This window comes from Protomyctophum parallelum, assembly GCF_964188405.1.
Source record: "Protomyctophum parallelum genome assembly, chromosome: 4".
NCBI classification, from domain to species: Eukaryota; Metazoa; Chordata; class Actinopteri; order Myctophiformes; family Myctophidae; genus Protomyctophum; species Protomyctophum parallelum.
The window spans coordinates 25,658,094-25,677,291 of record NC_139700.1 but is presented as its reverse complement, the minus strand read 5'-3'; the positions used below and the strand labels follow the sequence as shown (position 1 = coordinate 25,677,291).

Here is a 19,198-nt window from a genome sequence, read left to right as displayed (position 1 = left end):
ATGATAAAGCCGAGGAAATCAAAAACAATCCTCGGGAGCTCTGGAAGTTACTAAACAACCAACTAGGCTGTGGTCAGAAACTAAAAACCAGGTTTACTAACATAAACATCAAATCGAATAACACCCTCATCACTGACAAGCTTGATGTAGCCAACCACCTGAACATCTTCTTTACAAACATTGCAACAAAGCTGGTTAGCAAACTGCCCTCCCACTCTGGGCGTTTTGGTGTAGAGCACATCAAAGCCTTCTACAAAAACCTTGGTGTTTGTAAAGATGATTTCAAAATGGCAATGGTAACAACCGAGGAGGTACTTAAAAAACTGAGTGCCCTCCAACCCCACAAGGCCACTGGCCATGACAATATCCCCTCCAAATTTCTCAGAGACTCAGCCTTTTCCATAGCTCCAGTCATCACCCACATAGTTTTTTTTTTTTTTTTAAGATATTTTTTTTGCGGCTTACGCCTTTTATTGATTTTTGAAGGGACAGACAGTAGGCTGACAGGAAACGGGAGAGAGATGGGGGGATGACATGCAGTAAAGGCCGTGTCGGGTCCGGGAGTCGAACCCGCGGCACACTGCGACTGGATTACCAGTCCGGTGCCCAGACCGTTACGCTACGGCCTGGGCCATCACCCACATAGTTAACCTCTCCATCAAACAGGGACAGGTCCCCCAAGATTTTAAACTGGCCAAAGTAACCCCCTTATACAAAAAAGGGAGTAAATTAGAACCCGGCAACTACCGCCCTATTTCTATTCTAAGCTCCATCTCGAAAGTGATGGAAAAAATAGTCTATGAACAGGTTGAAAAGTATCTTGCCACTAATAAATTGCTGTACGAGTTCCAATCTGGTTTCAGAACATCCCACTCCACTGACACATGCCTCCTCTATTTGAGCGACCACATCAAACACGAGGTGGACGCTGGAAAATACTGCGGCATGGTCATGCTGGACCTCCAAAAGGCTTTTGACACCGTGAACCACTCCATACTGGTTAACAAGCTTAAAGCTATTGGTTTTGATAGCACATCAGTGAGCTGGATGCAATCCTACCTGGAGGGGAGAGAACAGATGGTGGAGGTGAACGGAACACTGTCCCCTCCCCTCCCAGTGAGCTGTGGCGTCCCACAAGGAAGCATACTAGGGCCTTTACTGTTCCTAATATATGTTAACGACATGACTTCAGCTTGTGACTGCAACTTGTTCCTGTTCGCAGATGACTCAGCACTGCTGGTCTCGGACAGGAACAAACTGCAGGTTGAAAAGACCCTCAGCTCTGAACTCGGTAGAATCTGCACCTGGCTCGCTGATAACAAACTATCCTTACACCTGGGAAAAACTGAATCCATCCTCTTCGGATCAAATAGTAATCTCAGCAAGGCAGATGGCTTCTTGGTTAGAGTGGGTGACAATTTTATCACACGAAAAGATCAAATTACCTACCTAGGTTCCATCCTGGAGGCCAATCTTTCCGGTGATAAAATGGCCACCAACGTAATCAAAAAAGTCAATCAAAGAACAAGATTCCTTTACAGGATCTCCTCACTGGTCAGCAAAAACACCTTGAAGACCTTAACAGGAGCCCTCGTTCAAGGTTTCTTTGACTATGCATCCACCTCTTGGTACCACAGCACCTCAAAGGCCCTTAAAACAAGGCTCCAGACCTCCCAAAACAAACTGGTCAGGCTCCTACTTGGCCTCACCCCCCGAACCCACCTCACCCCTGCCCACTTTGACAGGCTGGGATGGCTTAGGGTCGACGACAGAGTACAGCATCTTGCAATGGGTCTGGTCCACAAGATTCGATACACCACCAAGATACCCATGTACCTGTCTAAATACTTCCTTAATGTAAACGAAGTCCACACCCACAACACCAGAGGGAGTGCAACAAACCATGTACAACCCAGATTCGGCACAAACAAGGGACTAAATTATTTTCGCTCCTATGCCACCAAAATGTGGAACGCCCTACCAACAGTCATTAAGACATGTGAATCCCTTGACTCCTTCAAAACCGCTCTCAAAGGGCACCTACGGATGGCTGCAATTCGAAACTGGCCTCTGTAAAATCTGAATCCCCCCCCCCCGCCTGCATTTCCCCTCACTGTATATGTATCTTTTCCCTTTTTGCTTCCTATATGATGAATTCCTGTTCTGTTCTTTAGCTACATAGAAGTGTCTATTTGTATGTCTCTAAATGTTTTGATGAATTGAACAATGTGGACCCTGTTGTAAACAAGTGTAATGCTTAATTGGGTCGCCCACTCACAGTTAACAGTCTTTGTATGGAGTTTGTGCTTAAAATGTACTGTAAATTCTACAAACTGTTAATAAATATTCCAATCAATCAATCAAAAAGTTCCCTGGGCAACTAGGATTGTTGACATTTTAAGCAGGCAACTCAAAAGGCATATATGCTATCTCATATTGTTTACATATCAGAAGGAGCCCAACGGATGAAAAACCAACGCTGTTTGTGAACCGCAAGCACTTAACACAAACTTAGTTTCGACTGAGCATCAGCTTCTGTCAACGCCCACAGAGCTGTTCACCTCACTGAAAACAATCAGCCTGACCTGGCTCACCAGAAACACAACATGAAACCCACTCGCACATATAAAATACAAACAACATACATAAATACAAATGATATAAACAAATTGTGTCCCCAGGTATATATTTTGTGTGACCCTACAAGCTGTAACCGTTTCACTATCAGCCTGTGTACATATCCTTGATATACCCACTATGGCTGCTACTACTAAACATACCTATATGCGTATGCCAGCCACCACACGCCACAGTATGATTTTTAGTAGGTGGCCTCGAATAGGCCAACAAAGCAAAAGACAGCAAAAAAGAAAAGAAAAGAAAACGTGCGTGTGCACTGGTCCGGCGCATGCATGCGCGCTGCACGAGTGTGCATGCGTGAAAGCTTCCCCCACACTATCAGCTACATGCTATGCTAGGGGAAACACTGAAGTGCATGGTAGCCTAATTCCAAAGCCACGCCGTCATGCAAGGCTGGTGCTTCTTCAGCAAGAGGCCGGGGCTATAGTCATATAGGTGCACCTGACCTTCACAACAGACTTCTTCTCTGGTTTCTTGATCAAACGCAGCCACGCGCGCACCCAGCCACGCACGCACACATGCACACACACACAAGTCAAGTCAATTTTATTTCTAGAACCAAGGTTGATCAAAGTGCTGGACAGCATAAAGCAAAACGTATACAGTAGAGAACACACACACACACACACACACAAACGCACACACACTGCAGTGAGAGGAATGCCGTGAAACGTTCATTATCTATTTTATCCCCTTTATTCTGACCTCGTTGATGGTGAGAAGCCTATTTGTTGTACAAAACAAGTAGGCTTAATGAAAATATACTGCTGAAAGAGCACTAGCACTGTGTGCTAAACATAAACTTGATACTATAAGATGGCCGGGCCTAGCCGCTTTTCCCTATTGACTAAATCAAAATGTTTTGCAAAGTTGCAACGCAACGTCGCGCACACACACACACCATTGAACAAAAACAAGCAGTTACTGTACATGATGATCTCGTAATTACATTAGTGATAAAAATCCCATTACTTTCTGATTACACATCAGCTTCACCGTTCTCTGCAAATGCCTTGGACAAGCCATTCCTTCACACCCCACACCCCTGCTGTGGTCTCCAGCCACCAGGGGGGCTTCCAATCATTGTAGAGATAAAGCCTCCCCTCGCCGTCACTCTCTCCATCTCTCTCCCTTTTAGCACCTCATCATCAGCCACACAAGGCTCATTACCCAGTCACCCTGTCAGAGAATGATGGCATAGGATTTATTCCTACATACAATAACGTCGTTCCAGACTACAGATAATGCTAAGCGTCACTTTGCACTCCCACTTTGCCTCTGTGTTTCTGCTGACCGACAGACAGGGTCCTTCTGGGGCCACACTCTGTCCACTCCCACTCGTTTTTTTGCTTCCTCTCTCTCTCTCTCTCTCTCTGCCTCTTGCCAGACTCTCCCACTCGCCCCGTTATTGCACTCAGCTCCGCTGGCTGTGTGTTTTGCAGTGGGTAATTCCGAGAGACTGTCCTTCCTTTCACACTCTCCCCCAAATGTGTCATTGTTTATCCGATTGCCTTCCTACTCTAAACCCACCCACGCAGTCATCTCCCCTCCAACACTGTATGGGGGGAAATAATATTCCAGAAACAGCCCCTTTCATCAATGCACTGCAGGGTGTCAGCGGGGAAGGGAGAAGAAAGACAGTCTGCTGTGAGGTTGTGAGGCCCAGCAGTAGAAGAAGAGGTCAGTGGATGATGGTAGTGGGTCTTTTTTGATATTCACAATTCATTATTCTTTGTTGTTACATCTTGTGTTACGAGTACATAAGAGTACAATTATTTTGTTCTGGTTTCACTGTAGCAGCAGCAGCTACAGAAATAATAACAAACATATAAACAATAACAAAGACATGAAAAAAGGAATATTTAATCAGAGAATAGCAGCAATAGTAAGGATAATAACAAGGTTTGGTAGGTTGGTCCTATCGTGTGCAAGGTTCCGAAGGTTTTAAACATCTATATACAGTACATGTATCTTATACAGTGCATGTGGTAGTGTATATAAAAGCTAGGGAAGATAGAACAGTTCATGTGGTTATAGGCTGCCTCTGACCACAGTCGGGCAGTTGGGAGAATTGAGGGGTGGGGAGAATGCAGAGGCTTAGGGCTGTACATTCTGTAGCCGCGCGGTCGGCCCTTTTGGCACACTGTGGACATGACAGCAGTTTAGCGTTCGCAGATTCCCAAACTTGTGTGGGTGGCATCAAACATGCATCAGTGACAGTCATTTGACAGTCAAGGCTATACTGTAAGTGAAGCTCCTTTTATTTAAGTGACTAACGAGGAAGCACACAGTAGTTTCTCCCCTCCCTCCAGTCATTAATCTACCTGTTCCAATGACAGGATGGAATCCTGTTCTTTTCTTTGCATCTGGGCTGAATGAGGAATAAAGTAGGGTGGGTGGTGGGTTTGTAAACAGAGAGAAGAAAGAGAGAGACAGAGATGGAGAGAGAGAGGGAAAGGAAAAAGTTTGGGACAAAGGGAAGAAAGTAATCACACGAGTTGAGATGAATGTGTGAACAAAGAATTATACCAGCTTAGACGGGGAAGAGCTATTTTGTTTTCTGCCCCGTGCAAGTGTGTCCCTGAGTGATTGCATAGAATATGTATGTGCGTGTGTGGTGTAGAATATTGAGCATTTCATTTCACCCAATTCAATAAGGCTAAATTGATTCTGTCTAGAATTCACAGAAGCAATTAAGAATAAAAGGTCTATTTGAGGCCATTTCTCCCAATGAAAACTTTCTCTGTCTCGGCAGACCAATAACTTTTACACAGGCAAAACAACCGCAACCTATTGGGTCAATATCAAGTGCAAGTCACTTCGACAAGATATTTTTTTGTCATATGGAGGCAATTCAGGGTGACTGAGCACACGATAAATACAATTTAATAAAAGAACACTTCTAATGTCTTCCAACTTGGCCTATAGGCCTATATGACAGCTGCTCAGCTCCACTGTGATAACAAGAGGACACATAACATCTCTGGACGAGCAAGACCAGAGATAAACCAGAATACATTTAGCAAACCCCTCTTTTAGAAAGATCACAATTTTGAGTTGGGAATATGCAGAGCCTCATAGGAATATTCCTGAGGAGTTCTCCAGAAGGCTGCTCAGCGGTGTGTGCAGCTCACAACCTGGCCCACACAAAGATGCATGCAAATGGAGTGAAGTCTCAAGTGAAGCAACAGCGAGCGCAGGGACCCAATAGCAACTGTCAACTGCAGAGCGTAAATATGGAAAAGCTTAGCCTCAGAAGAATGTTGATATATTCAAAACGGCTACCATACCATCGACAAAACAATGAGACACTTTTCCCGCCTCTCTCCTCCGCTCCTCTCCTCTCGTCTGTCTGACAACTGTCCTTTTTTCCCTTATCTATGTGAGCCAATGGTGCGATTAATTAAAAAGATCGGGCAGTCTCAATCACCAGAAAGCAACAGAATAGAGACAGGGAAATGAAACTCCCAGAGGCGTGATTTGAAACAGCAGCTTTCCTCTACTACTATGGTTTTGCTGCTCTCCCCTTTGTCCAAGTATTAACTTGGTAAACACACCACCTCCAGCTGTCCCTCTCGAATGCCCATGAGTCTGCTAGTGAGTTGTAAGTCATGTGTGCTCCAATTAAGCGGTTATCACCGGGGGATGCCATGCCTCTTGCTACCAGCAATAAGCTGCGTGCGCAGCATGGCCTGAAGGGGTCATGATGAGGACTCTACACTGTAGTGGAACTTCTCTCAACAACACTGTAGTTGTTGCCGCGGTGATAAGCCACTCATCCCAACACATCTCTGTTTTTAGTATTAACGACTATTTCGGTGGCCACCTTATCACATAAAACTGGTGTATGAATAGACCTTTTACGGGTCCATTTAGGTTACCTCTGCTGCAATGCTGCAATCCGTTACTTATTTTAATTAATAAAATGTTATTTTAATTTGTATGGTAGACAGTGTATGTTAATATAACATGCTGCAGTGGTTGGAGGTGGTCTCCCTACTCTTCCAATGAGACATTTAGACGCAGGTGTCAGGTAGGACACCTACTGGTTAACAAGTAGCACCATTAAGTGCAATATCCCACTACCAGTATCAGAGAGGCAACGTTGCTGTGTGTCAGCTCATCATGGGCTGCCTTCAAATTTGTCCCAGACACTTCATCACTTCTCTGTCTATCATCTAGGCTTATTATCCCGCCCTCAATGTTTTCACCTTTGCACCATATTGTACAGTTAATATAAAACGCAGTATTCAGGCACATTTAACTTAAGCCACCTTTTGCCTATTAGGCCCACTCTACATAACGTCATCAAAAAGCGATGCACACCTGGTAACATCATTCTACAGGCCACAGGTTTCTGCGTTACACCTTTGTTTTGCCCGTGGCGCTAGATAGTCCAGGGGCCAATACTGATATTTTCACAAATTGGTACCATTTTGGTGGCCGCACATTTTTGGTATCTTTGTGTTCCTACATGTCTCTAGTTTATATTTTGGTATGATAACCCTTCCAATTCAGTAGCTTAATGCCAGTTATCACTCTTTAAACAAACCTACCCCATATGAAACTGTGATGTGTGTATATCCTTTACATGACTTCTAGACAATACATTTTGGTAACCAGTGGTCTTATAAAGAGTTGATCCTAAGGTCATTTTCTCAGTAGAATCCATTTCTGCTCACAACCTTTTTCTATTGTACATATTTAATTAGATCATTTGCATATTTGAATATTTTAGTGGAAATAATTGCACGATCAATCAAATTAAAGTTGAATATGGTCGAAAAGTATAAAACATACGTGGAAACAGATAGGGCCTAAAAAAAAAAACTTTGGTTTCCGATTGGCTGTCATTTTTGGGCTGAGTAGGTAGGGAATTTATTTTATTTTATTTATTTATTTATTTTTTCGTGGGAAGGATGGGTAGCAAGGATTTTTTTTTTTTTTTTTTTTTTTTCGTGGGAAGGATGGGTAGCAAGGATAAAAAAAAAAAATCCTACGGCAATGATGGATAGGCTTCTACATATTTCATATTTTGGCTATGTGAAATAACTGTGGCAGTTTTAATGGTTAATACAACTTTACATTGTTTTCATTACACAGTGACATACCTGGAGTAGAGGCAGCAGGTTTAGAAAATAGGGTTGCTGATATTTTCTGCTGCCCTGTGGTTGGCTTTGGCAATTCTTTTGGTGGCATTTTAATGTGCGGTGGCAGTGGCACCACAACACACACGCAACAGAAACACAACAATATCGGCGTGTGTTATTCAATGTGTGTTTGCGTTTCCCATTGAACCGTCTGCATGTCACGTTAAAACATGTTCCCCTGAATATTTCTGTCGGAGGCAGCGCGGTGTAGTTGAGAGTTGCGACATCTCCGTTCACTGCTTATTCGTGGGGCTGCATGCGTCATTGATCAGTCCATTGTCGTCACTCTCTGTCTCTAAACGGCTCTAGTCTAGAGGCTGCGCTCCGCTCCCCGGTCAGAGCTGAGCAACATGGCGGCGCACAGCGCGCTGTGTTGACAGTGTTGTTACAAACGATAGTGGTTCTACAACTATTCCTACGTGGATTTAATTTTTCATAACGTAGGATGAGGTCGCATGTCCCGATGGTCTCATCAAAGAGAATTTTAATGATCAAAGACCTTTTTGGTCTTGACTCGGTCGTATTCTGAGCTTTTTTTCTTTTTTTTTCTTTTTTTCACCAAATGCCAATAAAATAATATGGGTCGCGCATATTTAATAGAGTCGGTCGGCAACCGGAAACCAACGTTTTTTTTTTTTAGGCCTAGTAGAGATATTTCGGTGGCATTCTGGCAATGTACACAAGAGATTTGGTGCCGATCGGCCCAACCATTTTCGAGTTAATATTATTATTCAACTTTTAAGCACATTGGCGACATATTCATTGTTTGTTGACTACTGGTTTAAATCACATGGAAGTAAAAATTATAACTAAATCAGCCATCTGTGTGTGTGATTTTATGGGGCTAAAGTTGCAAACCCCTAATTTGATTGATTGTATAATTATTTACACTAATTTGTTCAAATGTGCAAATTATCTCATTAAATATGCACAGTACAAAGACGTCATGAGCAGAAATGGATTCTGCTGAGAAAACTACCTTAAGATCATCTGTTTACTTTCAGGGAAAGCCTGGAGCCAAAATTCTCTCTGTCTATAGCCAAATTATGTATACATTTGCTACGGCCAATACCTCGCAAACCGTTGGGCCGATCAGCACCAGATTTCTTGCGTACATTGCCAGAAGGCCACAGAAATATCTCTACTATCTGTTTCCACGTATGTTTTATACTTTTTGAACATATTTAACTTTAATTTGATTGATCGTGCAAATATTTCCACTAATATCTTAAAATATGCAAATTATCTAATTAAATATGCACAATACAAGTCGTGAGCAGAAATGGATTCTACTGAGAAAATGACCTTAGGATCAACTCTTTATAAGACCACTGGTTACCAAAATGTATTGTCTAGAAGTCATATAAAGGATATACACACATCACAGTTTCATATGGGGTAGGTTTGTTTAAAGAGTGATAACTGGCATTAAGCTACTGAATTGGAAGGGTTATCATACCAAAATATAAACTAGAGACATGTAGGAAGACAAAAATATGAAAACATTACGGCCACCAAAATGGTACCAAAATCTCGCTTGGCCCCTGGACTATAGAGTGAGACGGGGCGAATGCCGGTCGAGACTCGAGCTTCTAGTCTGCCTTAAGGCTGGTGGTCAGCTCACCACCGAAAATCCAGACTATGTATGAGCCTTTAACCAAGAGGCTGAGCAGTATAAATGTGGCGGCTGGCCTCTCACACGGGAGACACAGGTTTGAATCTTGGTTAGAACTACAACTAATGGTTATTTTCATAATCGATTCATCTGTCCATTATTTAAATGAATAATCAGATTATGGGACTTATTTAGCTACCACCTTAGAATAGATGAATAATTAATTCAGAAATACATAATTTATTACATTTTGCTAAGCTGCTGATTACCCTTTTATTCAAATAAAAGACAAATATAATAATATATATGGTTAAGAGGAAAAACACCCACGATAAATAGCAAAAAACTCCAGCGATTAGTTGCCGATTAGTTTACCATTACTAAATTAGTTGGCAACTAATTGAATAACTGATTAGATTACGACAAATCGATGAATCATTGCAGCCTTAGTTAGAACATAAAAGTTACAAATTGCATGTTTAACACTGAGGACTTTACTATGAAATGTTCAGCTAAAAGCCTACAAATACACACGACACACCGGCTGACAGCCTGACACACACACTGGTTACAGTTTGCAGGATTGGCGCGTGCACGCGTGCACGCACGCAGACACACGCAGACACGCACGCAGACACACACTAGGCCTGTCGTGGTGCTAGAATTTCCCCACCATTTCCACCGTGCTTTTCAACACCGGTAACACCGGTAAAACCGAATCCAACCACTAGGTGTCCTAATAGACCTGCCTGGCATACATAGAGCACAGTCTCTTTCAGTAGATGGCGCCATGTATTTTTTTATTTGCATTGAAATCCCCGATTTTAGGTCGCTTCATATAAGAACTGTGTTTGAAAAATAAACCGATCATCCCGGCCTTTCTGTCAGGGGGGTGGCTGTGTGTCGTTAATGATGTCCATTAATATTTGATACAGCCAGTTTCTGGAGAAAATGGAATTAATGTGGCCGCAAAAGCCTTGAAACTACAATGAAAGCAATGTCGTTGCTAATATACGTCACACCCAGCTGTCAACACATTGCGTTCCTGAGATTCCTCGTTGACGTAAGCTCAGCTGGCAGTGATTCGACTCGTAGTAACCACGAAACATTAAAGACCAAAAAAATAATAATAATAAAATTTATTAACATGTCAGTTTCTGCGACGGGCAGCTGCAGAAACCCCGCCTACCCGGAAATGTAGTCTCTGGGTTGTTTGACTCGTTTCTAATACTTATTGTGTTACTCTTTGGGTATATTTGTAAATTTTCACCTTCAGTCGACGCTTCATATCCATATGAGTGAAAAGCCTGGGATGATCGGTTTATTTTTCAAATACAGTTTTTATATGAAGAGATCTAAAATCCACCTATGGGGATTTCAATGCAAATAAAAAGTACACGAACCTGTGGACTGACCATGACCTCAGGACTTCGGTGCTCTATAGATCCAGAAACAGAAACTACAACAGCGCTTGAACTTCTAGATATAATTTCCAAAGTAACTTAAGTTGATGCTTTAGGCAGTATAGGCAGGCACGGTCAAAAAATACAACTAGAAGATAAACAATCCAGGCCTGGGCCATGGCTCAGTGGTCCAGACAGGAAATCATTACAGGATGAATTGAGAGTGCACCGTTGCTACAGGTTATTGTGAGTAAATAAAGCACTAAAACATTGTGGAAGTATAAGCTCACCGTACCATAAGTCAAATGCAGCTAAGACCTGTCACCAAACTAAAGTGAAATTTGACACCATGCTGCGTGTGTGCTCAGCTCTGCACTGGCTGCTGCCTGCCTGTAGCCCCATTGAAGGGCAGCACTCAGTGGTTTTATAGGGTACACGAGAAAATAATTAGTCTAGTATTAAAAATAATAATGAAACAGTGCTATCGGTGTGCAAGTAATGTACTCGGTGGCGTGCCCGCCCACCGGTAACACCGGACACCGTGACATGTCTAACACACACACACACACACACACACACACACACACACACACACACACAGTTTGCTCGTACCCACAAACGCACTCTCGACTTACGTTGCCGTAGTTGATGAAGCCATGTTTCGTGGCAATGCGGTCGGCCTCGCCCGGCCCGCCTGTGATGTGCACGGCCCAGGTGTTGCTGTAGATCTCCGCGGCGTCGGCCCACTTCAGTGCCACCGTCGAGAGCACAAGCAGTGTCCACAGGTGCGGTAGGGCCAGCCTGGCATCCATGAAAGGGACAGCGGGCCACGGAGCCTGTCCGCCTATCCGTTTGTCACCTCGTACCAGGCACAGCCCAGCTGCTCTACCTCACGGCAGTAAAGTAGAACAGTGACCTGAAGAAAAGAGGACACACAGCTGCTTATAATCACACACATGTCCCTCTTAGTTGGGTCCCACGTTCCTTGGCCCCAAACTGCTCAGTATGGATTCTCTAAAGAAAGTAAAACTATCATAAAACCAATGCCAGATTGACCAATGATTAGTGATGTTTTTTTGTCAAGAAGTGCAACATAAAGTAATGGGAACCTTACCTGTATTCCCCTTTTGCCTAATGTTTTACAGTCAAACGAGGATTCAGAAATTGTAGATAGTACTAAATCTCAGAGAAGAAGACTCCTACTTTTGGGTCTGACAGCTGCAAAGACAAGTTGTCGGTTGGTCGTAAGATGGAAACCTCCAACTCACAATTCATTCACAATGGATCCTCTCGTTATTGGACATGATCTCTGGAATTCTCTATAGCTCAAATAGTCTAATTAAAGTGGCGAAAGGAAATCCAAAGGACTGATGAAAGTTCTAATTATTGTCCTATATGTTTTAGTTTTACATTTCACTTTACCATTTATATGCGTATGGATGTGTATGCATACAAAAAGTCATAAAATGGCCAATATGGAAATGGCCTGGGCGGCTAGTGGCGGTCCGGGCACCTAGGCTGCTAAGCCAGCATGACCGCGTGTTGCGGGTTCGACTCCCGATCCGGATGACCTTTGCCGCGTGTCACCCCCAATCTCTCTTCCCATTTCCTGTCACCATACTGTACACTATCCAATAAAGGCAGAAAAAGCCAAAAAATATATTTTTAAAAAAGCAGCTCGCACAGACCACAGTGTGTCTCACATTGTCTCACTGTTGATAACATCTGTTCTGACAACTGGCAAATTCTGAGATTGAATGTCTATCTGTGCAACAAGTCAAGTCTGCCTGATATTTATCTGGATGGAATTTCTCTAAATGTAGTGTGAAATAACATGGCACATAAACAGGGACCAAATTACTTAGATATTGCCAACTTATGACCTGTTACATACCCGTTACATACTGTCTTTCCAAACAAGGGATTATCGCTTCTAAGAACTGATTTGACTTTGTTAAATTAGGGCCTGTAAAGACCTTTGGGTCACATTCAATGTAGCCTCGGAAACGCAGACGTCTGCACCTTTGTTAAATTGACGCACACACGCACACTCCTCTCTCTCTCTCTCTCTGTCGCTCTAATTAATTAGTCTCATGCCCAGCAGCTTTGCCTAGTTTCTCCCGGCGGATCCTGCCGGGAGCTGCCTATGCCATAAAAAGCATAGGTGAGTTCCAGTCTACATTCACTGTGACTTGAGTCAAAATGTCTTCGATCTCTGTCCCTGAAGGTTTTGGCTAGAGAAATGCATTTCTCTGGGACTGAGGCTATGTCGGCACTGCATTAGAGAAAGGTTTATGGAAATGTTGCTCAATGTGGGGCAGAAATATGATACGGTGTGGGTGGGAGTCCCGAAAGTGCATCAATTTGTCTTAAGAAGGATGGTACTGTAGGACCTACAGTACCATCCTTCTTAAGACAAATTGATTTGTCCACCTACAGTGTAGGTGGTCCACCTACAGTGTAGGTGGTCAAATGCAGCTCTGAATGTTTGTCATTTTGCAGAAAATCCCCACCACCACTGCCAGGCATCCCTATAGCTACACAAACTGATGGGAGCCATGTAGATTTTTGGGCCAGTTTTTTACTTTCCAAACTGAATGGATTTAATTCCACTGCGCTGTGGAGATCTAGAATTATCCCGAATTTTGAAGACATTGTGTGCTGATAAGAGATGGATTTTCCTGATCCACTGGGTTCTATTTTTATAAATGTTTTCGTCTTTTAAAGAATTCTTACTGTATAGTTATTTAAATGAATAGATACTTGAAGCAGTAACAGACAGACATTTTCACTCTGGATTTTCACTCAAAAAAGGGAGCTCGCTTAAAAGATGGCTATTCTTGCCGAGCATACGGGATCTAAAGGCAGAGCAGCGAAAGCCATTCTCCTGAGACCCCCTAGTCACAGTTGCCATAGGTGGGCTTAGTATTCAGGGGGGCAGACAGAAGCATTATTCGGCACAGACAATCTGGTCCCTGGGGGACAGCTTATGGGTACGGTGCCATCTCGCTGTCTTGACAATGCTGCATACTTCGATTACCCTAAACTCAATATACAGTAATGAGAAAAGGACGCCCACCATGTTCGCTTGTACAACACAATTGCTTTCTAAAAGTTTTAGTCAATGGTTTGACAATGTTTCCACCAGGACAAATCCAAGTAATTCAAATTGAGAGGACACCAGGTAGACAGACGATATGCTAACAGTTCACACGGAAACCTATTGCTTTGTCCTTTAATCCTCCCTCAAATCACCTGCCAAGGGGCAAGGGCTATTCACATGAGCAAAAGGAGAACGTGTGTGGTGGGGACATGATCATCTGTAGATTCAAAGATACATTTGAGGGGAGTGGCTGCGATTACACTGAAAAGTGGGTGAGATGGAGGCATGACTACAGGCCCCAGGCTGTCACTCATCGTGGAGAGTGATTATTCTGAGCTCATTAGGGTCAGGCCTCAGTCAGTCACAGAGCTAGGAAAGGCTCAGGGGTGTGTGACAGTCTGTGACTGTCACTGGGTTAGTAGGAGACAGTCACGGGGAGAGAGAAATAAATAGAAATCGCAAGAAAGAGACAGATAGATACACATCCAGAGAGAGAGAGAGAGTGTGTGTGTGTGTGTGTGTGTGTGTGTGTGTGTGTGTGTGTGTGTGTGTGTGTGTGTGTGTGTGTGTGTATGTGTGTGTGTGTGTGTGTGTGTGTGTGTGTGTGTGTGTGTGTGTGTGTGTGTGTGTGTGTGTGTGTGTGTGTGTGAGTGAGTGAGTGAGTGAGGTGTGCGTGCGTGCGTGCGTGGCTGCATGCGAGATAGAGAGAGAAAGGGCAAGTTACCACCCTCCTACCCAGCATTGTGCAAAGTAGCAGGCATTATTACAAAAAAAGAGAGAGAAAAGCACTTTCCTAAAAAAACATAGCCTGGAGGAGAGTTAACAAGAGACTGCTGCTTGCTTAGGCTATACTCGATACAATATACATCAAAGAACAGAAACCAAGATGAAACTTGAACCTCACAGGAGAAATTCATGAGCCAAATGGCATAAACCTCTTTAGAGCTCATTGCGGAGCTGGTGCAGTGAGGACCGTAAGCAGTGACCTGATGCATGGCTACTGTTTATCATGAATCCAGCACCCCCTTCTTTAAAAGGTAATGACAGCTCAACAATATACAGTAAGAAGAATGGCAGGGATTCAGGGAAAGTAGATCACAGCCTCCCATGCAAAACAATTCCCCTGTGCCTGGAATAGAACAGCAGCTGGACGGAAGGTTGTGTTTCCGAAAACATGCACTGCCTCAATAATAGTACTCTTGTGAGGAACAACTGCCCTTTGCTTTGTCCTGTGAAGTATTTCTCACAACACATTCTAGAATGTGAAACAATAGAATCCTAAAACACAGGACGTGATGTTCAGACTGTGCCAATAGATGGTGTGGGCTCACATGAGATTATATTTGATCAACCTAAACGGCTAAAAGATATAAAAGATCCTTCCCCTTGTCCCCCCGGCCCTTATTTATTTTCTTTCAGGAAACAATCGATGCACACAGAAAAATAATTTCACCCACTGTTTTACACCTGTAAACCTGTAATGTGACAATAAAGATGATTCTGATTTGATGTTATTACCTGCAACAATAAATAATAATTTTCAAAATGTTTCTCAAAAATAGCATATCTACAAGCCAACAACAATGCATCGCATTGTGACACACTGACACTTTGGTCATTTTCTTTTAAGTATAGAGAACGAGCGTGGTGGAGCTCCCCCCACAAACTTCGACCACTTTCGGCACCATGTTGTTTGTTACAGGATCTTCCAAATACTATCTTTGTTGAGCAAGCAACTACTTATTGGACTGTGTATATACCATCTTCAATCTCTCTACTATCTTTGACGTCTCTGTGTGCTAGTGCAGCGTCGGTTGCAAGGCAAAGTGAAAGTGTTCTGATGTTGGCGTTAAGAACTTAAGATGTTTGGATTTCCAGCTTGGAAGCAAAACCAAGGAGATGACATGGCGGAATTATGAAAGAAACGTCGTATGGCCTGGGTGTCAGCTGTTGGATGAATCAACATAACTTTCAACAACATTCCCAGACACACGTTTGTGTGTTCACAGCCTTTTCAGACGGGTAAGTTAGAATCCAAAGCAGTCATCACAAATGGGTTGAGGTCAGCACATTTGGGCACATTTGGGCAAGTGCCAAGTGGCTATGGCCGAATTTAGCCCAAGGAGTGTTTTTCGTGCAAAACTAATGCTTGGAATGGATTAAGATTTCAGGATCATGAAAACCCCCTAGTTTGACACGTCACATGCTACTTAAAGGCAAGCATAATGAAATTTAGAACATGTTGCCTTATATTAGGTTGTCAATGGGGCCATCTTGGATTGAGGCAAATTTAGGGTATTAGCAGAGAGCAGATCAGGGTAGATTTTTTATCCTGGCTAGTAGACTGGCTAGTAGACCTAATTCCCTGTCAGAATCAGTTGAAAAACAAAATAATCAAATTTTGTCCAAACTGAGTGGACTACTGACTGACTGATGGGAAATGCACGATTCCATAGTTAACACATTGTATGCTAGAGTTTTCTATTTGCTCAGGCTTGCTGGTGCTAAGCGATTAACATTGGACTTTTGAACTTTTTAGGGGCCCACAGCGAGGGGCCTCTTATAGCTAGAATCACATCGCATAAATAAAAAGTAGGCCAAACATGTCCACTTCAATTTAAAAAAAAAATTATGATTCTACCATCTTCCATTCTGGAGATATTGACCTTTTTCTAAAACCTGCTTTTGAAGGCACGCTGCTCGCTTGAAAAAACAGCAGAGATATGGAAGGTTGAAGTTGACAGACATTGACAGACAGATATAAAAATGAACACAAATAATATCATATACATACTACACACTGAATGAAAGCCCTGAATGTCTACTTTTAGGAGGAAAACAAATACACATGGTCCCATGTATAGTTTGTCAGTAATTGGCTATTGAATGCAGCTTGCGCCCACCAGAGAGGATTTCAGAAAATGCATGGACCAGAAGAACTATTATTCACAAAATAAGGCCTATAGCGAAATGTACATACTATATACCGTATGAAACAGAAGACTCTCTGCTTTCATAAGAAAAATACTTCTACTGTAATAATAATGAAAATCACACCCCTGTGAAGTGAGCAGTGCAATGTTGCGCAACATTGCACTGCTCACTTCACAGGGGTGTGATTTTCATTATTATTACAGTAGAAGTATTTTTCTTATGAAAGCAGAGAGTCTTCTGTTTCATACGGTATATAGTATGTACATTTCGCTATAGGCCTTATTTTGTGAATAATAGTTCTTCTGGTCCATGCATTTTCTGAAATCCTCTCTGGTGGGCGCAAGCTGCATTCAATAGCCAATTACTGACAAACTATATTTGTATATATTTGTATATTTGTTTTCCTCCTAAAAGTAGACATTCAGGGCTTTCATTCAGTGTGTAGTATGTATATGATAATAATTTATTTATGTTTATATCTGCCTGTCAATCTCTGTGACTTTAAACCTTTATAACTCGCTATGATAACTTCATGAGGAAATGCTCACTTCACAGGGGTGTGATTTTTATTATTATTACAGTATTAGTTTTTTTCTTATGAAAGCAGAGGGTCTTCTGTTTCATACGGTATATAATATGTACATGTCGCTATAGGCCTTATTTTGTGAATAATAGTTGGACCTGAACAACTGCATTCAATATCCTACTGACAAACTGTACATGGGATCAATATTATGTATTTGTTTTCCTCCTAAAAGTAGACAATTAGGGCTTTCATTCAGTGTGTAGTATGTATATGACAATAATTTATTTATGTTTATTTTTATATCTGCCTTCAGAACGATAGTATAACGGTGAGATGCGTTACTGGATCGGTGAGTTTAGTGGTTGAGGTTGACATGTCTGGACATGTTTGAGGAAAGAAGCACAGGAGAGAGAGATGATCAAATAACTGGCTGCTTTGTTGGACAACGCTATCTTCACTTTGTTTGGGCAAAGAAGCAGAGATCAGCGATGGAAAAGAGTTTTATCCACGGCAGATAAGTAATGACGTATTATCGAGGGACCGCCATGATCAACTAACTGCCTGGGACCGAGGCTACGTTGTCACCAGCCAATGCAGCCATCGCTATCCGTTGTGTGATTGTAGCCTTTTTATTCATTATAATTGCAGTGATAAGACCTATATCACAGCCGGGCGTCTCTCTCGATACCGTGGATATAGCCTACATCCACAATCACACAACGGATAGCGATGATGGCTGCATTGGCTGACGAAGACGTAGGCAGTAAGTTGATCATGGCGGTCCTTCGATAATACGTCATTACTTATCTGCCGTGGATATAAAGCTCTTTTCCATCGCTGATCGTGCTTCTTGCCCAAACAAACAAAGTGAAGACGCGATGGCGATCCACACAACGGATAGCGATGGCTGGTGAAGACTGAAGACGTAGCCAGGCAGTTAGTTGATCATGGCGTGTGCCGTGTGCGTGTTGAAAACGTTATGAAATGGCGATCGTTGAAGATTATTCTTGGTTTATATACTGGCAGAGGGCAAATCGACACGACTGCGTTATATCTTTTTCCGAGAATGAGAGCGCGGTGCAAGGCGATTAGAAGGCGCAGTGTGGCCTGGGGCCAGGGAACTCAAACTGCAATGCGATCCGGGCAGAAGAGACTCAGACTCCCCCCACAAAGATTCCTCGGGAGAAACCATGTAGAAACAGGAGGGGAGGGGGAATCGAGTGTATTCACAGACACTAGACTAATACTAGAGTATGGGTAACTCCATTTTAGATGCCCTGACATCTGCGTTGGTCTATGCCGTTGCCGTGCAGACCCATACGTGTAATGGAGGCATTGGAGGAGGGAGCGTCTTCGCCACAGACAGACCTCTTTTCAGGAGGGAGGGGCTTTTTACTCCCGGATCACATATTGGAGCTTCCTGGAGACGATCGCTGTTATTTTCCTCGGTGTCCTGGAGCATAGGACGTTGATGTACAGTAAGCAATAAAAAAACGTATAAAACGTATACATACGCTTCGCGCGTACGGCGTTCGATATTAATAAAGCGTATGGATACGTTTCCAGCATTTTTTGTGTTAACTGCGACCTTCGGTCGCAACCAGGAAATATCACAATGCTACATATCCAGAATCCCAGATGATTGGTCACACATCACAATATCGCTTGAAATGCCCAGCCTGATATATCAAGGTCCCAGATCTAAGGTTTTTTATTGTTACACCTTGTGTACACTCGTGTACATGAACCCAGAATGAACTGCACATGAAATACGTTGTGGCACACACAGTCAAAGAAAATGTCCGCCCCCCCAGAGTGAAATTGCAC

General features: G+C 42.9%; 1 protein-coding gene across 3 annotated transcripts in view; it reads right to left on the bottom strand.

Moving 5' to 3' along the window:
- furinb (furin (paired basic amino acid cleaving enzyme) b) overlaps positions 1-19,198 on the bottom strand; it is a 149,794-nt gene that overhangs the window by 127,562 nt on the left and 3,034 nt on the right. For all 3 annotated transcript variants that reach the window (XR_014569184.1, XR_014569185.1, XM_083763921.1), the window contains exon 2: positions 11,444-11,724. Coding sequence is in view for 1 of the 3 variants with exons in the window: in XM_083763921.1 (XP_083620047.1) it covers positions 11,444-11,620 (177 nt within the window). In the remaining 2 variants the exon portion in view is untranslated. The remainder of the gene's footprint in view (positions 1-11,443; positions 11,725-19,198) is intronic.